A 23,324-nucleotide genomic window follows, 5' to 3' on the forward strand; every position below is an offset into this window, starting at 1 on the left:
CCTGAACATAGCACCTGAACCCATTAACATTCGTAAGAGTCAAATGTTGTAATTTGTTTTGGGCATTTTTGAAGCTCATTTCTAAACTTTTGATAAAAAACAAAAACAAAACTTAGGTTTGCTGGGCACTGCCATGCAAAACATGTTCCAATGCAGAAAAATAGTAAATGAAATATCATCCTGCAGGCTCCATTTGTAAAGCAGTAGTATGATCCTACACTAGCCAATAAAAAATAAAAAAACACAAGCCGAACATTTATCAGAAGGAGAGCCTGGCTACGTCACCTGGGAAAGGGTGTGCTTAGACAGACAAGGGCCCTTCCCACTGTGACTTAAATGGGGTCTGACAAACTCCAAACTGTATGGAGAGAATGGTAAAGTGATACTGTACAAATTGCCACCCTAATTTTCCCCAAAAAGAAGGTAATAGTGGAGCAACCATTTGGCCAGGACCTGGAAGACAGTGGAAATCATTATAGTACCAGTGACTACTACAGTGAATCTCCTCTTCCCTGCAGGAATTGCATATGCATGTTTAATTGATTTTGAGCTCTTTCACACATGGAGTCTGTCAGACGGACTCCGTTTTTGTCAGCGGGGAATCGATCCGCCAATCCCACACTGAGCAGGAGGATGACAGCTGTTCTCCATGCTGTGTGCGGAGACACAGCTGTCAGGTCCCAATGCATCTCTATGGGGGAATCGGATGGGAACGGACCGTCTGTCCGTTCTCATCCACTGGACGGATGGAAAATAGGGTTTCTATCTGTCCAGATTTGACGGATCGGATGTCAGCGGACATGTCTCCGCTAACATCCGATGCCCCATAGAGATGCATGGGGTGACCTTTCAGATCCGCCAAAAAAACTGACAGGTGGATCTGAATGGTCCACCTGTGTGAAAGGGGTCTTAAACTGGATCCATACCTGGATTTCAGCTTTAGCCCACGTTCACACTGGTCCGATTTGACATGTCAAATCGGAAACAATTGGCAGTAATTGCACCATCTGAATCCATGCGACTCCGACTTTGCGGTGCTGCACTGATTACCAAAAGTCGTTTCTGTACTACTTTTGGCGACTTTGGGGTGCGATTTTCATAGACATATGTGCAGGAACCCACACATATGTCTGTGAAAATGCCCCCGAAGTTGGACTGAAATGCCAGCTTGAAATCTGCTGAGCTTGCATGACTACAAAACTGCCTCAGTGTGAACCTAGGCTTAAGGCTCTTTCCTTAAAGGCAGTTCTTACCACTTTTTGAAAAGCGATGGGTCACTTTTCAGAGGGTGGTATTGCAGTTTCTGGCAGGTGTCCAGGAGATTTTGCTGCCTCCTAAATGTCCATTTTTTTTATTATGCTTAAGGGGGATTTTGTGTTAAAAATCAAAATCCCCCGCATGTGTGAGCCTAGTGTTTAGCTTGCAGTTCTCCTATTGAGCTTAAAGCGGATCTTCACTGTATCTGAACACAGGGGAGGGCTGGCAGCCTTAGGCCTGGGGGGCAATTCCAGTCAAGTGGCCCATTGAACCAGCTTACCATCCATGCCCACCTGGTTTTATAATAGATATTAATGTTATGAAGCAAGACAAACATGATGCAATTTGGTAACATAATTTAATGTATATAGCAACAAAGGAGGTTTAACACAAGTACATGACATCATGCCAGGCAGGGCCTAGGAAGCTCCTGTTGGGCGGAGATCACTCTGCATGACAGGGAAGTGACTGTATTAGTATTGTGCTGGCTGGGTGCAGGAGCGTACCCATTCCGCTCCGCTGCAGCTCTGCAAATATAACATTGTGTATCGGCGACCGGCAGCTGTATACAGTGTCTGGCCCCTACATTAATCCAGCCCTGAGTGCAGCCTTTTTACCTGGCATCAGAGTGGCCCGGGGGGCAATTGCCACCCTGCCCCCTTCCCAGCCCTCCCCTGTCTGAGCACCACAAACCAAAAATGCTATTTGAATCATTTTTAATATTCAAAACAAACTCCCCCATCCATCCATGTCTCCATGCTTTATTTTGCTGAGAAATTTCTAGCCATAGCCATGGTCAGTAAGGGCAAATGATTCATGTAGCATTTACTTCCTGCCCTTAGCTCAAGTATGCATGCAGGAGAGTGTGCTTAGCTGAGAAAACCCCTCCTCCCCTCCTAAAGACTCTCGGGATTTATGACATAATTTACCTAGGCAGGAAACCAAGAAGTTAGAGAAGAAATGAAAAAAAAAAAAAAAAACAAGCAAATATGATTTAATTTCCTATCTATGTACAAATGCTAGCAGCATGAGGATAAAAAATATAACCAATGTTCCAATGTTGATTGGGAGAGTGAAGTTCCACTTTAATAGGCGCGTTTGCCTGGAAGTGCTACCTGTCAAACAAGCCAAGGTAAATTTGCTGTGGCTAGGAAACATAGGATCGTGGCTGCTCATGTGTACAGCCATGTCCAACTGTATTGTTAGAATTTAGGTGTGTGGGGGGGGGGGGGGGTGCAGCTCAAATACTTGTTTTTCTAGTGTTCCCAGGCCACCTGTGAAAGAGCCCTAGGAGCTTCTTCAAGATCTATATTCAAGTGTTATGTAGCAGGCATGGGTGTCATGACAATGTGGTGGCACACAAGCATTAAGTAAATGAGTAGTGTTTTATCATAGCCTCATAGGCGGTCCAATGGTGCAAAATGTAATTATCTACATAGTTCTTAACTTACAACAAAATGTATTTATTTTTTTCAAAATTTTTAAATTTTTATAAACCTAAACAATTCACTGAACTGTGTTTCCAGTAGTGCTGTTACAATGTTAGAACCTCCATGAAGCTTGCTGAGAAAGTCGTGGCTTTTTCAAGTTTTCCATTTTTGCAGTGAAGGCAAGTTAACTGTCATTTATCTCAGCCTGTGGAGAGAATGAAAAATAAAGGTTTAGGGAAAGGCTGCCTGGTGCTGGACTTTGTCCAAACATGTCTGACATAACCATCTAGCCTTTACACAAAGATTACACTTCACGTGGCTTCCTGTTTCACAGACTGCACTCATTGCCAGCCAATACTTAGGTGATAACTTTTATCACATAGCACAAATGCATCTGGAATATGTTTATTATGACTTACTTTATCAATATAATTGGAATATGACAAGAAAGAAAGTTTAAAAAAAATAAATAATAAAAAAAAAAAAAAAAATATATATATATATATATATATATATGTATATGTATATATTTCACACTCATATATACATTTTAATGCTATCATCTTTTTCAGAATATAAGCAAAAGCAATGATCATCTCAGAAATATGCAGGGCAGTTACTGAGACTTGAATTGCCAGAATCTGGAGCATCTGTGCATGGCGTCCAATCAACTTCTAGCTTTCATTTTTCAAAGATAATGAACAAACTAAAGTTAGAAGCTGATTGGTTATTGTGCACGGCTTCTCCAGATTCTGGGTGCTCCAGTTGTGAGTACTTTTTTGTTGTTTTAAATATAATACATAAATGCATTCATTGATGTATCCCTAGGGGCGTGATTCTAACTGTGGGGGGGGGGGGGGTGGCTTGTGATGTAACCACAGAGACATACGATCCTACATAGCAGGATTGTACAGTCTCTGCAGTTACACCAGGGAGAATGACAGGCGGTTTTGTTTACATCAGCCGCCTGCCTTTCTCCCTCTCCAGCGGGAGATCGCGAGTGGCCGGCGGACATCGGAGCTGCCGGTCACTCGCGCGGGGATGTTAGTGAACGAGCGGGGGCGGGAGCGCGCCCCCAGCGGCGCGTGCATGCCCCCTAGAGACTTGTGGGCGAGCGGCGTAGTCCTACGTCGCTTTGCCCAGTAGGGGCTGACCGCCGCAGTAAATAGTCATGCGGCAGTCGGCAAGTGGTTAAGAACTTTTTTTTTTTTCAAATATATTTTATTGTAAAAGTTGAACCAAAGGCAAGTCGATTTCCTGTGTGACAAGGAAAAACTGGTTTGACTAGCAAACTAGAGTAATAAAGCCATTTATACCACAGGTATGTTTTTACACATCTTGGGGAAGCAAGAGCATGTTACTCTTCAGAGAGAAATTGTGTGGTAGCAGCTTTGTCAAAAATAGTTTTTATTGAGATTGTTTATGTTATATGAGACTTGATGAACATTACAGATTGGTTGTCAGGAGTTTGATATTGACACTGTTTTGTGGACTCTTGCTGCCTGTAAATAAGCCCCCCCATCAGAGCCTGTCTACCCCAAGATACTGAAAGAAAGTCTGCTGTCCTCAAACCTGGAACAAGTATATAGATTGTTAGAAGTCCTTATATGTTTACTTGCTCTGGGTCAGGCTACTAAAACCAGAGTGTCAGCATGACAGCCTAGCAGCACTAGCATTTTTTTTTAGAAGTTTCAGAAGTCTGTTATAATAAGTTCAGTGGTGTGGAGTAGAAATGAATGGGCACACTGATGCCATCACTGATGTAAAATCAGCTTTAACTTCTTCAAGACGGGACATATTCACCCCTTCTTGCCCAGGCCCTTTTTTCAGATTTTAGCACTGTCACACTTTTTTTGATCATGCAACAATTCACCCAAAGGAAATTGTTATTTTTTTAAACTGAATTTTATTTTGCTCGTATTTAATCACCACTGGGTTTGTTATTTTTTGCTATTCTGAAACAATACCCTGGAGCCCCGTCACATATGTGAGACCTTGTTGTCTTCAATCTTATTACTAGAGTTACAAGGCCTTGCACTGTGACTGCAGGCAAAAGATCAGTCCAGGCAGTAGGCAAAAAACATGTTTAATTAACAGGCTGAGGTCAGTTAAGGCCAGAATGCAGAAACGTGTTTGATAAACAAGCCAGGGTCAGTTCGGGTGGCAGGCAGGGGCATGGTCAGTATGCAGGCAAATTGTCAGTCCAGGCAGCAGTGAGAAATGTGGTTGCAAAAACAGGCAAATGGCCAGCAACATAGGACATACATACAAGAAAATGGTAGTCAGGAATATTTTCACCATATCTTCACTAATATAGAAAGGTATGGTGATGATGGAAGCAGTCTCCTATGCATAAGCCAGGTTGGGTGGGACACTGGGAACAATGGTAATGGGTGTCGTGCCTTACTCCCTCTCTGGTGCATATACAACAATTTTTGGGGGGTTTTGGCCTGTTTCTGAAGGAGGGATAATATCTGGGAAATATCCTTCATGTAGTCTGCTAACTGCATCAGAACTAATGTTTTGAGGAGGAGGGCCTTCATGATAGACAAGGACTGTTACAATCTTTTCCTGTAAGTTTAAAAGAGAGCCAAGTCTTTCTGTGGAATTATGATACATGATGTAGGAGTTGTAAATGGGCAATTGGAATAGGTATATGGATACTTTGTTGTAAGGGTGTAACGGGATCTTCTGGTTGCAAGGGCTGTATAACTTGTTCGTTATAATCTACACCTCCCAATACCTGATTATAGTCACGTATGCAATCAAGTTTTTGGACCAGACCATGCCTTCCTTGGATTTCCACTGAGGTGTCTTTATGGATGGAGGAAGGGACATACACATCCCCCTTATCCATCCATTTACATTCAACGGTCAAAAATTCTTCATTTTGCAAACTTACTGACTCCTCCTTTTTAGCCTTTTTGGTCACCAGTCTTTGTGGAAAGCCCTTTTGATTTGCTTGCATTGTACCGCAAGCTAGAGTTTTCTTTAGATAAAGATGGTGGAATAGTGAAAGGGCGGTGTAAAAATTGTCCACATAGAGGTAGTATCCATGGTGGTATAGGGGTGATACAAGGTCCCATACAAAATTTTCCACTGCTTCCCATAGAGGGAATTATAGAGAAGCCATACCAGGTTTGAAAGTGCCTCTGGGACACTAGTATGGGCCCTAACCCTACTACTTATACTTGACCTTTCATCCGGGTGTACTGCCCTGCTGGTGCTACCCACTTCATTAGGATGTATAGCTCTTCTGGTGGTTGCCTGCTGCTGTTCAGAATTCCTCATTATTTTTGTAAGCACCCTCTCCTCCTCTATTTCAGTTACTGAACCACTTCTCTCCATCAGTTCATACTCAGAATCCCTATCTGTCAGTAAGAGCTTCTCACTGCTATAATTTGTCATGGTCAGAATTTGGAAGGCCTCTTTGTTTGTGTACATTTTTGTGGATATGTGACTGATATCGGTGGTTAATATAATAGGTATAGAGGATTCACAATAGTCTCACCAGTCCACCTCCGTATCTAATGCTTTTCTCTCCAGAGGTGCTTATTCGTGATTATATTAAAGCTGGTTTTACCTTGGTGACAGTATCAGCCTGTTCATGTCTACTTGACAAGCAGAACAGCTGATCGAGGATGCACCTGATGAGAGCTGAATATCCAGGAAAAGAGGCAAGTTTGGAGTGGCACAACTATTACTAATTCATTTAAAGTTGTGGAGCCAGTCCTATAATAGCATTCTCTACTGAGTTGCATCTCTAATGAGAACATAGGTTTTCTCTTGCCCATGCATTTGCTTAGTATTCAGAAAGCAAAAATACAAAATGACCCATCTTGCCAGACAATCCCATTGAGGCATTTATTATTGAAGCTCATATATGACAAGTGGACTAAGCTCTCACATGTTTTGTGAGTATGAACTCACTCATAGAGCACATAAGTGGATTTTTTTTTTTTGTTGTTTAAAATAAAGGTTTTAGTATATATTTTGAGCTGTTTCCTTGGATAGGTTTGATTGGGTATTGGGTCCATTGGCACGATTTACTTGCCACCTATAAATAAATTACCCCCATTCCCTATTTGCAATATTTTTTGAGCGCTTCTATATTGAAACACCAAACCAATGGTGATGGACATACAGGATGACAATCACCTGAAAAGAGATCCACAAGCCCATAAACCTCTTGATATTGAGATGCCAGCTTTCACACCAAGGTTGTAAGGAATTCTGATTTTTGTTTTTTTAAATAAATGAAAATACATATTAAGGTGAAAATTCTTTAAAATCAACCAGTGGATTGGCTCATATTTGAAGATATCCATTTTCCATCAGCCTGACATGGATCTCAAATCAGGTGAATCCATTCTGTCACCATTATTTTTCTCGGTACCTTATTCTGTATACATAATAACACTTGACTTTGGTAAATTAAACTTTATCTGCAGAAATTTCATTTTCACTGGTGCATGCTATATTACATTTTTGACAGGCAAACAGTCTGCACTAAAGAAAACAAGGCAACACCCATTACACTTCTATATCTAGAACAAACATAGACTAATCTCTTTTACCCTGACAAAATGTCACAGTCCATTTTGCACACTTCCTAACAATAACTCTATTAAGCTTGCTTATATATCAAAGTCAATGTTCAAGCAAGGCAACACGTTATTCACAAGATAAAGTGTCTCTCCTATTTTTTTTATATAGTAATAAAGTATGGTATATCATTTTTAGAGAATGGAAGCAGTAACAAAGTAAATTTGGTGTAAATAAAATATACTGCATATGGAATGGAAGAATTACTGTTATTATATGATTGCCTAGATGGTTTGTTATCAATATTTCGCTTAAAAAAAAAAAAAAAAAAAACATTCAAAAACTCAATGTGCTTAAGCTGGACTAAAATTTTAAAGTAAATACCTACAGGTTTCTACACATACTTTAGAATCCCCTTATGCTTGTTATGTAAACATCATCTTACAAATCTTAATGGTGTGACTGCACCATTTTGTTGTCTTAAAGCTTATCTAAGCCCAGAAAGAAGAATGTAATATATTGCCGCTTACAAGTCGATAAATATAGTCGCTGTGCTCCTTTTCATTTTGCAGACTAAGAACATTTTAAGCAAGTACAAAAAAATATTTGTTGATCATGCCTTCAATGCAGCATCTTTGTCACTTCATGTGAGTTGAAAAGAAAACACAAAGAACCTTAAAACTGAAGTTTACATATGACAATTTTTATTTATTTACCTTGGTCCAGCTTGGACCAGTGTCTGTATGTACTACACAGGACCCCCCGTCCCCATTATTACACAGGCTCTGGCCAGGGGATATAGTTAGGGGTGGGGAGTTGGGGGGTTATTGTTGAAGGTGGAGAGGTGGGGGGGGGTATTTGTTGAGGGTTGAGAGGTGGGGAGTTATTTGTTGAGGGTGGAGAGGTGGGGGTTTATTTGTTAAAGGTTGGAGAGGTTGGAGGTTATTTGTTGAGGGCGGAGAGGTGGGGTGGTTATATGTTAAGGGTGGGGAGATGGGGGGGGTAATTGTAAAGGGTGGAGAGGTGGAGGCTATTTGTTGAGGGTGGGGAGGTGGGTTAATTGTTGAGGGTGGAGAGGTGGGGAGTTATTTGTTAAGGGTGGAAAGGGGGGTTATTTGTTAAGGGTGGAACGGTGGGGGTTATTTGTTAAGGGTGGAGAGGTGTGGGTTATTTTTTTTGAGGGTGGAGAGGTAGGGGTTATTTTTTTGAGGGTGGAGAGGTGGGGGTTATTTTTTGAGGGTGGAGAGGTGGGTTTTTTGTTGAGGGTGGAGAGGTGGGGGTTATTTGTTAAGGGTGGAGGGGTGGGGAGTTATTTGTTGAGGTTTGAGAGGTGGGGGTTATTTGTTGAGGGTGGAGAGGTGGGGGTTATTTGTTGAGGGTGGAGAAGTGGGGCAGTTATTTGTTGAGGGTGGAGAGGTAGGGGTTTATTTATTGAGGGTGGAGAGGTAGGAGGGTTACTTGTTGAGGATGGAAAGGTGGCGGTTGGTCAATCCTGGTTACCAGGAGACTTCACATACACTGCTCTTCCTCAAAAATTCTGCTATGGAGCAATTGCAGGAAAATGCAGGAAGGGATGAGGGGCAGGGAGTATTTGGAGGTTTGGGAACCCCACAGAGGCCAATCACCGTCCCGTACTACAACACTTAGCAGCCCCGCCCTCCCAAGAAGTTCTGTAGCAGCTGCGACATTCAGGGAAAATTGTTAAAGGCAGGCGGACGGGGAGCCTGGCTCAAGAAAGGGCATGCTGTCACTGGGACACACACACTACTCACCTCCCAGAGCAGAGTCACTTGGCATCCGTCCATAGAGGAGCAGGGGTGAGGGGCATAGCACATCTCCAGAAAGAGACTCATTCAACTCAGACTGAGCCAAGGGGAAGGGGCGGGGCCTGTAGAGGGACAATGCAGGGACACTTAACCCGTACCAGGAGGAGAAAACTTCATACATGATAGCCAAATCCTCTTGACAGTGAGGGCTCAGGAGGCAGCTGCTTTAGGCCCCACAACAATGACTGGGCCCAGGCAGGTGGCCCTTTTACCCCTTGTTAAAGATGGCTCTGAGCATAAGATTGATCAGGTCATCTCCTTCCCTTCTCCTCCTGTTAGCATGTTCCTTTTCAGTACCCTGCATGTAACACAGCCTGATTGCCACCGGAGGAAATAAACATTTTAGGAAAATGATGGTGTAGATTTGTGGAGCCTGTATTTATCACTGACATATTCACACAGTGATTTTTTTTATATATAGACCCTATGGTTTGTTTTCAGTTGCATACCCACTTAGGGGATCAACCAAAACTTACACATTTTTGTGAGAATGTGTAGAATCCTTATCTAAAATTTAGTATGCAATTAATTGATGTAAAACTGTAATATAATAACATATACAATAAAAAATTGTCATTTGCAAAAACATAATCCAGGAACCTGTAAGCATTTAGAAAAGGTAACTTTCCCATATGATTGCAGTCTTCATTTTGACTCAGCCATGAGGTCAGCGCAACAGCCATGGCAGAGAAAGGGGAGCAGTTGGCACAATTTCAAAATTATGATTCCAACAAAGTGAAAAAATTGTACATCCTTAACTATGAAAAGTATACATTAATCAATAATCTAAAAGCAAAACTACAATAACACAGCTTTTTAATAAGTCAAAGAACAAAGTGCATAGTACAAGTAACCCTAAGCAACTATAACACAATAATCGTTTTCTGTTCTGTCTAAACTCATGAATTGTGATTTATGATTGGTTACTATTAGACAGAAGTGAACATTGTGAAAAACCCCAGAAATAAAAGTCTTCATTGAGTTGCTGATCTAACCCTTTTTTGACCTGAGTACACATCAAAAAAGGTGCACAGATGAAAATATCATGGGTGATAAATTGTCTTTTGTTATATGTATAAAGATTTTTTTTTCTTTTCGTTTTGCATTGGCAGGGAGGCAATCAAAAAGAAGATTTATTTAAGGTTTCTTGCTGGGTGTAGCATTGTGAAACACAACTAACATGGATCAGGCAAAGGCACAAGGAGACATAGGCACAAAGTTCTTTTTACAAGACAAAAATAAATATAATTGCATTTTAACATTAAAGACAAACGGATAGGAAAACATTTTTGAGGCACCAAAACAGCTATATGATGAGCACAGCTGGTTAGGGGCGTCCAAGAGAGGTGACTGCTACCCAACAACTCATTAAAAGTTAACAATGATAAAAATGGACATTTAAAGGTCTTATAACAAAGTGATAAATGATCACAGAAAATTGAAGTGAAACCCTAAAAACAAGGAAAAGGGGTTCACAGAATAGGAAATATACTGAAAAAAAAATATTTGTGCATACCTAGGGAAATAAATGAGGGTATGCATTGTGGACTTTGAGCTTTGGAAACTAAGCAAAGAGGCCCAGCTTTGCACAGTTTAAAGAAATACATCTACATATTCTTTAAAAAAAAGTCGATTGACCTGACATGGCTTCACCACATAAAATCATCATGAGTTCCAACTCTAGATACTAAACAAGGCGCCTCAAAAGTTACATTCAGTTTACACACAGATGAAAAAGAATCTATTGACTGAAAAAAATCTTTTGTCAGAGATCAGGAAAACCACAGAAAGCAACATTTTACAGCAGACTGATAAAGCTTCTCCAACTTATGGGTATTGCTTTAGGATCTCCTTTGAAATCTCCTACATTACCTTTAGTATGTAAAAACATGAAGAACCAGAAATGTGCATATTTAAGTATTGTGAGTTATTAACGTATCACTTTAAAAACTATCTTCCTGTATGATATTTTTCTCCAATCAGGGCCTGAGGCAAAGATTGTATCCTAATATCTGCTTGAAAAACTTTAACTGCCTGTGTATAACATCTACAGCAGTTCTTCTAACTAATGTGCCAAAAGCCCTCTCCCTGTTGAGATGATTCATGCAGGTTTAAAAAAAAAAAAAAGGTACAAGAGCTCTTTGTCTGCTATGGGGCATACTATCTTTACATGCATTGTCTTACTTGAATCATTTTTGCATTCATCCATAGCTTCAGGAATTATATCTGAAATTGTTTTGTTATATTTTAATATTTTTATTGGGTTGAATATGCTCAATGCAATAGCAGCGTATAATAGAACACAGAGTGTGGTTTACACAGTAATGTTTTGATCATGTTCTTAATAGGGACAAACATAGAATTATTGCCTTGAGGATGAGGACCATCTACGATAATAACATATAATTTGGTAGAGGAGTATCGCAGGCCCAATATGAGCTCTCAAACATCAGCTGCGATAGACATTTTATAAGCATTATCTTTAAAAAAGAAATAGGAACAAATCATATTTCCATATTGTGAAGTGAGCACACTCATAACTCTCACACAACAATTGAGAACAATAAACAAGAACGTAGATGGGTTTGAGATCTCTCGTCAAACCTGGAGAGATTACAGAGCTGAATAAAAGGAAGTATTTTTCCATAAAGGGATGAAAACAAGGGAACAGAAAATCCCATTAAGATACATAGACAATCTAGAGAATAAAAAATTATTATAATGGAAAAAGTGGGGAGAGAGAGGAAAAGAGGAGGTAAGAGAGGAGGGGACCTCCATGGCAGGTGTTATATGGGTGGAATTGTATTGAATTCACAGGTTCAATGTAAGTTCAAATTTGGTTTGTATATATGGAGAAAGTGATTTTTTTTTTTTTTTTGTCACTGGCAAGATTTCTTAGCCTGGGGATAAACATAATAAGGAAAAAGAAAATATTTCCTTGTCACCATCAACAGGCCCAGGGTCAGAAAAGTGGACAGTAAAGAATGTAAAACAATTGTTTTGTTCCAGTCAATAGGCCCAGATGAAAGATGATAATGATCAGAAATGTGAGAGGAATGGTCCATCATCCTAAATGGTCAATGTGATATATTCAAATTCTAATTTAATGATGCTCCTTCCTTGTTTGACCACTACATCCTTATTTTGGTCTCTATTTGGTGACAATTCTGCGCACTCATGTATTAGGCAGCTTAAGAATGAAAAGCCTCAACGAGATCATTACATATGCCAGGCTCCATTTACCTATACAAAAGCATAATTTCTTGTCCATAAAATTTTAAATCTGGGTTTGCTTATTTTTATTGTCTAATCCTGCAGCACCATGCACAAAAGCCTATTTTATAACAAGTGAACAATTAAGTCAAACAGATGTTTGGCTGGGGTCAGTGGGTTTACTGGCACATTTGGAAACTAGAGAACTCTCTTGTTGCTCCAGCACCTACACATGCTACTTGTAGCTAGGTTTTAGCACACCCCCTCTTCAAGTTGCATTGGAATGAAGTGTCATTGTTATACAATTTAACAGTGCATACCTTCGTACTTTTTTTTAAAGGAGTATTGGAAATGTGAAATTTCCAATACTTCCTAAGAAAAACTTCCTAGAAAAATAAAAAATATAAAAAAAGCACACCATTGTTTTTTGCACAGTAACAATAGGATAACAGTGGCATTGCCTATTTAACTTAAATTAGTACTGGAGAAGCTCCTGTCCCAGCGGAAGTCCATTTGGGGGAAACGCGTAGGATTTGAGGAGAGCTGCGCCGTCACTATCCTTTGCACGGTCCGCACTGCAGGTGGCCGTGCCGGCTTGAATCCATGCTTGTTTTTTTTCATCTGTATTGGCTTCAGGTGTGAAACTAAGGAGAAGAGTGATCCTCCCAATTGTTCTTCTGGAGGCTGGATGGGAACTACTTTATAGGCGAGAAACATGTTTTTGAGTTCAACATATGTTATCTCTGGTAAGGAGCCATACATTATTATTTTCCCCATCAGCACGAGGTGTGTGGTGAGGATGGGAAGATATACTGTGAGGAATTAAACCTAGAGTCACCTTTAATGTTGCTTGCTAGCAGTTTCTTTCTGGTAAGAAGCCATCCACAGTACCTATCCCTATCCCTGGGTGAAGAATTTGGTGTTTTGGACTTTCCTTTCACTTGTCACATTTTGAGAAGAAATTATAGCATTTGTGTTACACGTTTTCCCCGAGGATTTAGTTGGGAAATCCCCAATATACTGTTTTTTATTGATTTTTATTATCACCATTATATTTCTCACATTGTATTTTGGTGTTTTTTCAGTTGATTATAATCCAGATATACATTTGTCGTTAGTTTACACATGTATATATATTTTTTTGGGGAAGCGCACTTATATTTTCTTTCCATGTTTGTACTCTAGAGTTTCTAGAGTTTAGGTGCTGCCTGCCACCTCTTTTTAGGTAGGGCACTCATTTACACACTTTAAGTACTGGAGAATTACCCCTTCTGTCATCTCAAGGGCCATATCCCCTGCAACATATTTTTTAATGAAAAATTGAAGGAGCCCAGTAGAAAAGTGTCAGGCAAAAAGTGACTGCATCCAATCAGATGCAGCTGTTATCCAGATATTCTGAGAAGTGACAGCTGCAAATTCCAAAATACAATAGCCGCAGCAGGATATTCCTTCATCCATATTGTATAGCATGGATGGAGGAATCTGTTAGATTATTTTCGCTCAGTCTGAATGAAAATAATCTATGTGTGTGTACTCTGCTTTAGTTTTAGACAATTGTGATGTCCAAAAGCAATGTATCTAAGGGGTGGAAACACAGCAACACATGACATTAGGTCTTTCAAACAAACCAGCAAACAGAGGGCTTAAAAATTCAGAGAACAGCGTGAAACCCTTTACATCTAAAAACGGCATCAAAAGAAGCCTGGACATCCACCTGGCAAAATTTAGAAATTTTAACAGAAGACCAGGTGGCAGCCTTGCATATCTGGAAAACAGATGCCTGATGCTAAAAAGACTATGAAACATTTACAGTTCTGTATGGGTGCCTTAACAGGAAAGGGAGGAACCTTTTCTTTCAGACTGTAGGCTTGCGTGTTTTTCCAATTCACCTTGTAATGGTGAAATGAGGCAGGATGTCCCCTATGGAGACCCACAGGAATGGCAAAGATTGGATGCCCGATTGTCTAAAAGAGGCTGTAGCTGAGAATTACCTCATCTAGACAGTGGATAGAAATCTCCTTGAAATGTTTTGGGTATGTTTTGAGGCAGAATATTAGAAGGGGGGGGGGGGCACAATGTCCTATTTAAAGTGGAAGAAGGAAACCATCTTGGGGAGAAAAAATGGCCTTAGGCATCAAGACAAACATATCCTTGTGTAACACTAAGAAGGGTTCATTACAGGATAAAGTCACTAACTCCAAAACACGTCTTGCAGGTGACAGTCACAAGAAAGGCATCCGTGTGAGTGAGAAATAATAGTGGGATATCCCTGATAGGTTCTAAAGGAGGTTTCTGAGGAACTGATAAAGTCAAGTTAAGGTTGCATTGAGTCTGTACAGAGCATACGGGGGCATGATGTGAGCAACACCCCGCACAAAGGCTTTCATCAATTAGTGAGAGGTAAGTGGTCTCTGGAAAATTATGGCAAGGGTCAAAATTTTACCCTTGATGATACTTACTTAAGGCCAAATTCTGATCAAGACAAGATTGAAGGAAGAAAAGGATACTGTCCATTAAGTAAATCCTGGGATGGAGTTTCCTAGCCTTACACAACACAAACCTTTAAGGTGCTGTTTTAAAGATTTTGCAAGAAGTTGACAGTCTGCACAAAGTTTGATAGGGTCCAAGTACCATGTTCTCCCTAGCCAGTAAAGTGCAATTAGGATTCCCAGAAAGCCCTCATTTTTGATCCTGTAATGTGGACAAGCAAAAAGCTTTAGTGGGGAAAAGGGACAAATTAAGTTGGAATGAAACCATGGAGTCACCAATGCCTGGAATATGCACTATGCACAGGGCTATAATGTATCATTACACCCAAGCGAAAAGCTGCACTTACTTTTCAGCTGCATGCCTTCTTGTACCCCCTTGATGGTTGATGTAAGCTACTACTGTGGTGATGACAGCCCGAATCCTGGCCAGGTAGCCTCAAAAGTGAGGGGTCCAGTGTTGGATGGACCCTGAGTTCATGGATGTTGATTTGGAGCCTGGCTCCTACCAGCAACCAATTCCCCTGTCCAGAGAGAGAGTCTGCAGGACTGTTCATTGTGTGCACCTTCCAAGACATAAGAGGAAAGGAAATCCATCACACTAGGACAAGTCTGGCTTTGCTGGTCAAACGAATAGGATGATCCAGAGACAAAATCTGCTTCTTTCACTCTCACATGTCCAAAAGGTTGAGTTGGAAATGGTCTGGAGTGAAACTGGGTGTATGGTACTGCCTTGAAAGAAACTACCATAAGACAGACCCAGAACCCTCATGCAAAAGTGAATAGTTGAGTGTTTCTTGGATCACAAGGCCAGGAGCTTGTCTAGAGAGAGAAAAACTGTGAACTGGCCCATGTCTAGAGCCAGGCCCAAATACTCCAAGCAATGGTTTGATTCCAACAGATAAAAAAGGATCCTGTGAGCCACTACAAATAAACTGTGTTTATCTAGAGCTGCAGGCACCAATCACCATCTCATTCAAAAGTGCTGTGCAAGTTTCAATCTAAAATAGTGCTGCGCTACAAACAAAACTATACCACACAAATTATTTATATACAGATTGATTCCTGCAAACAATACAAACAAATCATTCATTTAGGGCAGATAATTCCATCTCCCATATTCTTCAATCCTACTAAGTGTATACCATATATAACAAGTGCAAAATAAGACCAAGCACATGATCAAAAAAATGTATATATAAATACAGTGAAATGATAAGTCCACATTTGTGCTATTTAGGATGAACTGTGACAATCTTCCCCATCACAGATCTCCTTAATTGTTCAAAGTTCACACTCTTCCTTCTGCCTTAGTGGGGTTCCAATAAGCAAATCTGTGTAACACCACAAAAAGGAGTGTGGCTCCCCCTTTAGTTGAACTGTCACCTTCAGAAATGCAACCTTGCAATTAAACTAGGTCAAAAAGTGTTTTTTAGCCTCTCCTTGGCTAGGGCAGAGGTATTCAATATGCCCCCAATGAGTAATCCTTGTCTCGTCACCCCTCTCCTCTCATTGGTATCCCGGTATCATGTCTGAAGAAAAACTCAATAGTGCTTTTACCTTTAAAACATCTTTTTATTAAAAAAAAAAAAACACTGGGTACTCTCAAGTTGCTGGTGCTTCCAGCGCACCAGTCTACATATGCATAAGACTCCTCTCTGACGTACACGGACAAGACCATCAGAGAGGCGTTTATATGCATATGTAGACTGGTGTGCTGGAAGCACCAGCAACTTGTGAGTACCAAGTTTTTTGTTTTTAATAAAGAAATGTTTTTAGGGGTATAAGCACTATTGAGTTTTTCTTCACAAATTATATTGGGACACCAATGAGAGGAAAGGGGTGATGAGACAAGAAGCAATCATTGGGGGCATATTGGATACCTCTGCCCTAGCCCAGGTGAGGCTAAAAAGCGCTTTTTGACCTAGCTTAATTGCAAGGTCACATTACTGCAAGGTCGCATTTATCTATATTTGCTGCTAACACCACAAACTGCAGAAGGAAAATTTGCTCTAACAGTAAGGAACCCATTATGCAGTTTAAGATTGAACATCCTCTTTCCTAACTTCATGTGTGCCCCTGTGTCTTCTTTAGAGACCTCTGGTTAAGTGGTATTCTCCCAATGCTAGAGCCACCATTTAAAGATTTGTATATTTTACTTGTACCATCATTTTATACCAAATAAAACATTTTGTAAACAAAAAAAAAATATTTGTATATACAGTATACCTCTTTTTGCAAATAATGAGACCTACATAGCCATTATATAAAAACCATTAAACTTTGTTAAAAGGACATTGGCACAAGCACACATACATACAACAACCCAATAGTGGACACCTCCTGGTTCAGTAATACCTCTCTTTCACGTGATCTAATAATAACCAACAACTGTATAGTAATTCAAATGAAGAAATCAAATCAAGAAATCCACGAATGTCATACTGAAAGTGAGGCAGGGGCCAGGACTTGTTTGAGAGAAATAAACAAATCATTGTTCCATTTTTCAGTGTAATATATTTTTCATGTATACACAATAAGTTTTAGAATGCATCAAATAAAACACGGGTTTACATGGGATTAAAACTCAGCCTATATCTCTGCCATTTCTGTAAAGGGCAGCATGACAAGAAAAGACACATGATATTTTATCTGAATGTGTAATAAAGTTATGTTTAGAGTCTGCCATCTGTGTGATTTAAAATTTAAATATTTTAAAATGGAATTAGGGAATGGTTATTTGTATTTTACCATTTTGCTTCAAAAATAACTTTAGTACTGGCTCAGGAGAAAAAAAAAAATGAAGCTTTATTTTAAATAAGTACATTTTAATATTTGATAATGTTGATCACAGGTACTTATATAGTGACATTAATTCACACATCTATTGTACATTCACATCAGTCATCACTCTCAAGAAGCTTTTAATTTATACATATACTATATATATATATACTAAGGTTTTAGACAGGAGCCAATATGCCTACCACCATGTCTTTGGCGCACGGGAGGAAACTCACACGAGCAAAGGGAGAACATGCAAACTCCATTCAGGTAGTATCAAGGTTGAGATCTGAACTGAGTACCCCAGAACCACTAACCACTGTTCTGCTATCATATACAATAGCTTTCTATTAGAGTTGTGTTTCTATTTGAGGAAGCCATTATAATTGGTTTCCACCCCTTCAACACCTCAAGTGCTGCATTTGAACAAAGACAGTTAACTATAAAGAAGTAAAACCTAACAATCTGAATATTTTATTGTAACGCAAACTGTATTGATAAACTACTTAAATAGCATAAATATATGGATACAGATAGTCTTACATAAAGGCTAAATCCACCTTTCGGGGGAAAAAAAAAATATATTGAATTTATAATTTTTTTGCATAAGAGCCTGCAAACATTGTAGCTGTGGTCAATGAGTGCAATGCCAGGCTCCTGCAGAATTTTCTTCCAGCTCCCTGTCTGTATAGGCTATAAGCTGGAGAGCTGGAAGAAGTGTCAATAGACTATGAGTGCGGTGTTCACTGCAATTGTATTCCATTGAGAACTTCAAATCTGTCTGCCACGGTGAAAGACTTGACTTCTATCTTATTCATTCTGTGACACATGGCTGTGTGGGATTTCTGGGGGGTGGGGGGTCCTCTTGCCATTGCGTTACATGCTACACCCAAATGTTACAAATACGGGTGTAACATGTAACATGGTGTAAAAGGTGGAGTTAGCCTTTACCAGTTATGGGCAAAACACAGTAACCCAAAGCAACCTTTAAATATATGAAGGGGGTGAAAAATGTTTAGGAGGGCAGCATTTTCATCATGAAACCAAAATCAAGAACACAAAGACATGAACTCAAACTAAAAGGAGGAAAGTTCAAAACAAATCTATTATTGTTATATTATCTATAATATTATTTTTTACAGAAAGGGTAGTTGATGCTTGGAATAAACTTCCAGCAGAGGTAGTGAACAAGTGAATAGTCAACGGCTTTAAACATGTTTGGTTCAAACATAGATCTATATTCAGACAAAAAAAGTTAACACAAATATGCAAAAAAAAAAAAACAAAAAAAAACAGGCAGACTCAATTGACCACTCGGTCTTTCTTCTGCAATCATTTTTTTTTATGCTTCTTTGTAACAAGTAAACATTTGTATTTCAAAGATAAGAGAACAGTAAATTAAAACCTCATTAGATCCATAGGCCTCTATGAGTCGAATATGCTTAACCACTTGCCAACTGTCTAACCTACATGTAGTTTGGCAGGTCGGCTCTATTGCGCAAAATCACGTACCTGTACGTTATTTCGTGCAATAGCCACTAGGGGATGCGCGCGCACCGCCAGAGGCGCGGTTGTACGTTGATGGGGGAGCCAATCAGGGGGTCCGGTGGAACTGATGTCCGCTGAACACCCGTGATTATTCCCAAGAGAGGCAGAGCATAAACTAGGCAGATTGCCGTTCTGACAGGGGAGAAGATAGAGATCTTGTGTTCCTGCTAAGCAGGAACACGGATCTCTGTCTTCCCCCAGTCAGAGAAACCCCTACACAGTTAGCAAGCACCCCCTAGGGACACATTTAGCCCTTTGATTGCCACTGATGGTAACCCCTCACCTGCCAGTGTCATTAGTACAGTAACAGTGCATTTGATTTGCACTGATCACTGTAATAATGTCACTGGTCCCTAAAATAATGTCGGAAGTGTCAGTTAGTTGTCCAATTTTGTCTTCCGCAATGTCGCAGTCTTGCTAAAAATCGCTGATAGCCGCCATTACTAGTAAAAATAAATAAATAAAAATGCCATAAAAATATCCCATAGTTTGTAAGCACTATAACTTTTGCTCAAACTAATCAATATATGCTTATTGGGATTTTTGTTACCAAAAATATGTAGCAGAATACCTATTGGCCTGAACTGATGAAAAAATTTGATTTTTTAAATTTTTTTATTGGATGAGTTTCATAGCATAAAGTAAAAAAATATTGTTTTTTTTTTTTTTTTCAAAATTGTTGCTCTTTTTTTGTTTATAGCACAAAAAATAAAAACCACAAAGGTGATCGGGTGATCAAATACCACCAAAAGAAAGTTCTATTTGTGGAAAAAAAGGACATCAATTTTATTTGGGTACAGCATTGCACGACTGCACAATTGTCAGTTAAATAACGTAGTGCCGTATTGCAAAAGATGACCTGGTCATTAGGGGGTAAAACCTTCCAGAGCTGAAGTGGTTAAACCTAAATTTATCAGGAAAAAAATGTGGCCAAAAAGATGGAAGGCATTTAAAATGAGGGAAAGAAAAGTTTCCCCTGTAATTGTGTCATTTGGCACACTGTTAGATGCTATTTTGTGCAATATCATCCTAAAAATTACATCCTTGGGATTTACTCTGTGTATTAAATGAGATTTGAGCTACATTTTTATTTGCTCAAATTTTATTTCAAAATCATGCTGATAAATTAAATCTGGAGGATTTAAATGTTTACCTAATAAATTTATATTTAAATTATGCATTCGTACAAATTGGGTTAAATTAGATTTTCTTTTTTACGTCTAGCACTTCACCTGAATCTACAATGGCTCAACATTTTTTAAAGAAATGGACAGTGTTATGTCAAGTCAGAAAGTCTTGGTTGGCTAAGAATTTTTGCAAATGTACAGTATATCAACCATGAAATTTCTATACATCCATTTAACCCTGGTAATAAGGTTAGACTACAACTGCCTCAAACTTAGGTTTATTTTCTGCATTAGCATATTTGAACTCTGTATCAGAAGCAGGAGTAGATCTAGTTTCAGCAATAGATCCAGACTCAGTAGCAAATCTTTGGTCATTTGTAGATCTAGACTCTATAAAATGGTTAACCTCAATAACATATTTTTATTAAAAGCCCAACTATGGCCTACAGGATTCTCTCAACTCCACCCGCCTGGGTGATAACATCACCAATAGGCTTACTATGGGGCAGTCATTGTCAGCTGTCCCTCCTTTACACTGAAGACGTCGCTGGAAGCCGATCATGTGACCGGACTGGAATGGCTTCAGAATAGGCAAGTATAAACACCTTCTTTTTTTTTTTTACAGAGTAGATAGAATAATTTTAGAATGGCGGGAGTAGATTTAAGCCTAAATGACGGGTATTTGACTGGAATTACACTTTAAATTGACAAATTCCACTTTTGCAGCTGTAGATAAATTATCATTGCTTTACATGCTCAGTGACGCCTCAGTATAGTTTATTTGTGTGCTAGGTAAAGAAAAAGCATACCATTGTATTTTCTTCCTCTGGTTCCTGTGGAGCTAGAAACTGTGTAAACATTTCATAGGGTATTCCTTCTTCTAGTGGTGCTGGAAATGGTGTTTCTGCAGGCTTAGCAATCTCTACTTCTACCTGCAAAAATAAAAAGAATACAACATTTGTTGTAAATAACATTCTGTTTACAATGAAGTGTATTACAGTTGTCAATGTAACATCTGAAAATTAGTTTTTATATTTAAAAAAATAGTGAGGACACAATTATGTTTTTGTCACATACTTCAAAAAAATACATACACAGTTACTTACATTAGACAGATTATGTCCATGTTTATTATGTAGCACCCTCTAGGGTGCTAATAGTGGTAGTACAGGCAAATTTTAGTCTGGCTCAGGGCTAAACCAGAGCCATGGAATCTGGGTCAGGGTTCATTAGAATTTAGGCTGGGTGACTACTCCAGGCAGCTTTCTGGTGCCTGCCCCTGGTTCTAGATTATTAGAGAATCTTCAAGTAATTAGCGAGTGGAAGCTAGGGGGGTTGTCTTGCATATTTAGGGGCCCTCAGACAATCTCCAGGAAGTGGGCCTGGTAGGGAACAAAGGAGCTCCTAAATAGATATGAGTCATGCCAGCAAGGGGAGTGAGGTGGAAGATGGAGAAGCAGTGCTCAGGAGTCTGCCGGTGATCCTTGTAGAGTAGAGTTGCAGGAAGCAGTTCATTCCACTCGTGCTACTTTTCCAAGGGACTGAGAGCTCCTAGTCTGTAAGGAGCTGTTGCTGAGATAACAAAAGACTGTTGGCTCCTAGCGGAGCTGTACAAAGGATCAAGATTTGTGCAGGAGGAAAAAGTGAGGACTGTAAATAGGGAGAAAACTGTCCCTGATTTTATTTGCCATTGTCAAGTTAGGCCAACAAAAACAAGCTACTGCTTTTCTGTGTCTGGATGCAAGAAGGGAATGCTATGTGCAACAGTGGGGAACCCTGAGATTTGCAACTCTTAGGGGGGTAGTGCCACAATTAAAATGGTCTAGGTTGAATGAATGAAGAGCACATTAAAATATAAATGTCACAGAACCAGTACAGTGCAGGTAATGCTTGTGTGCATGTGCCAGTACGTTGGTGGACTCAGGATAGTAACCAGCATGCACTGACACGTCACTGCATTCATGTGCACCAGAGTGCATCGGCATGTACTGGCAAATTGGTGCCCACCCACGAACATCTAGTCCCCATAATGGAACCACAGCTGCCTATTTAAAGGAGGTGCTGATATGTGCTGATTGCTGGTTGTTCTTCAGGTCTCTCCCTGGTCCTGTGCTTCCTAGTTACCCTAATGCCTGACTTCCAGTTCCTGACTCAGCCTGTTCCTGGATTTCCCTCCGAACTCTCCCCTGATCGTGATCATGGCTTGCTGCTTGATATCACTACTGCTTGATATCTTGTGCTTGTCCCCGCTTGTATCCAGACTCTGCTCCTTCTACCTCTGTTCATCCATGGATGACCCTGGCCTGGCTGTTGATGTCTGACTGTACATGACCTTGGCTCCATCTTTGACTACACCTTCCTGCCTGCTCCTTCAGAACCTGGTTACCAGATCTGCCTTCTGGGTCCTATCTGGCATTGTCCACACAATCAGTGCATGGACTGTCTACTACTCATGAGGTGCTTTCTTATCTGCATCAACCATCATCCCTGAAGACCATCTCTACTGATCATCACCTGCCGTCCAGATCCTGGCACCCGTGCTGCCCTGAGCCTTGCATGCCTGTGTAACGCTCCTGCGTTTTTGTAGTAGGCTGGATTTGCAGCTGCAGAATCTCCACTCAGTAGTCATGTAGAGATGTGTTGAATAACCAGATCCAACTCTCCAGACTCATCAATGTGGGCTTGTCAGCTTCAGCATACAGATATACACACTCAATAAGATGTTCCTGGAGTGATAGGATGTATATAACAGTATGAAGATGATGTGCTGAAGGGACAGGTGTGAACAGTGACAGAGATGGCAAGCACTTGATAGAAATGTTCAGGAGAGTATTAGATGGTATTAGGTAGAATGCAGATAGGTTAGTAATCGAGTATGGTAACAGGTGGTAAGGACAGCAGATGACAAATACAGGATAGACTAACCCAGTGCAAGGATAGATGGTAGTAGACTCAAGAGCTAGCAATCTATGTAACAGTGCAGATGATAGAATTAGTATGCATAGATAGTAACAGTCCTTATGTGCAGAGGTAGATAGTGTAAGTAAGGTTATGGAGGATTCCCCTGTGGGGTACTTATCACTAGTAAAGTTAGTAGTAGCAGGGTCC

General features: G+C 40.0%; 1 protein-coding gene across 1 annotated transcript in view; it reads right to left on the bottom strand.

Annotated features, from left to right (window-relative positions):
* Window positions 1–2,716: 2,716 nt before the first annotated feature.
* Window positions 2,717–23,324, bottom strand: part of CABCOCO1 (ciliary associated calcium binding coiled-coil 1) — a 107,594-nt gene continuing 86,986 nt past the window's right edge. Inside the window, exons 6-7 of the mRNA XM_082269199.1 lie at window positions 21,026–21,148; window positions 2,717–2,892 (exon numbers count right to left, since the gene is read on the bottom strand). Of these exons, the coding sequence (XP_082125325.1) occupies window positions 2,872–2,892; window positions 21,026–21,148 (144 nt within the window). The 3' untranslated portion in view covers window positions 2,717–2,871. The remainder of the gene's footprint in view (window positions 2,893–21,025; window positions 21,149–23,324) is intronic.

Source organism: Pelophylax lessonae (genome assembly GCF_965119305.1).
Source record: "Pelophylax lessonae genome assembly, chromosome: 9".
NCBI lineage: Eukaryota > Metazoa > Chordata > Amphibia > Anura > Ranidae > Pelophylax > Pelophylax lessonae.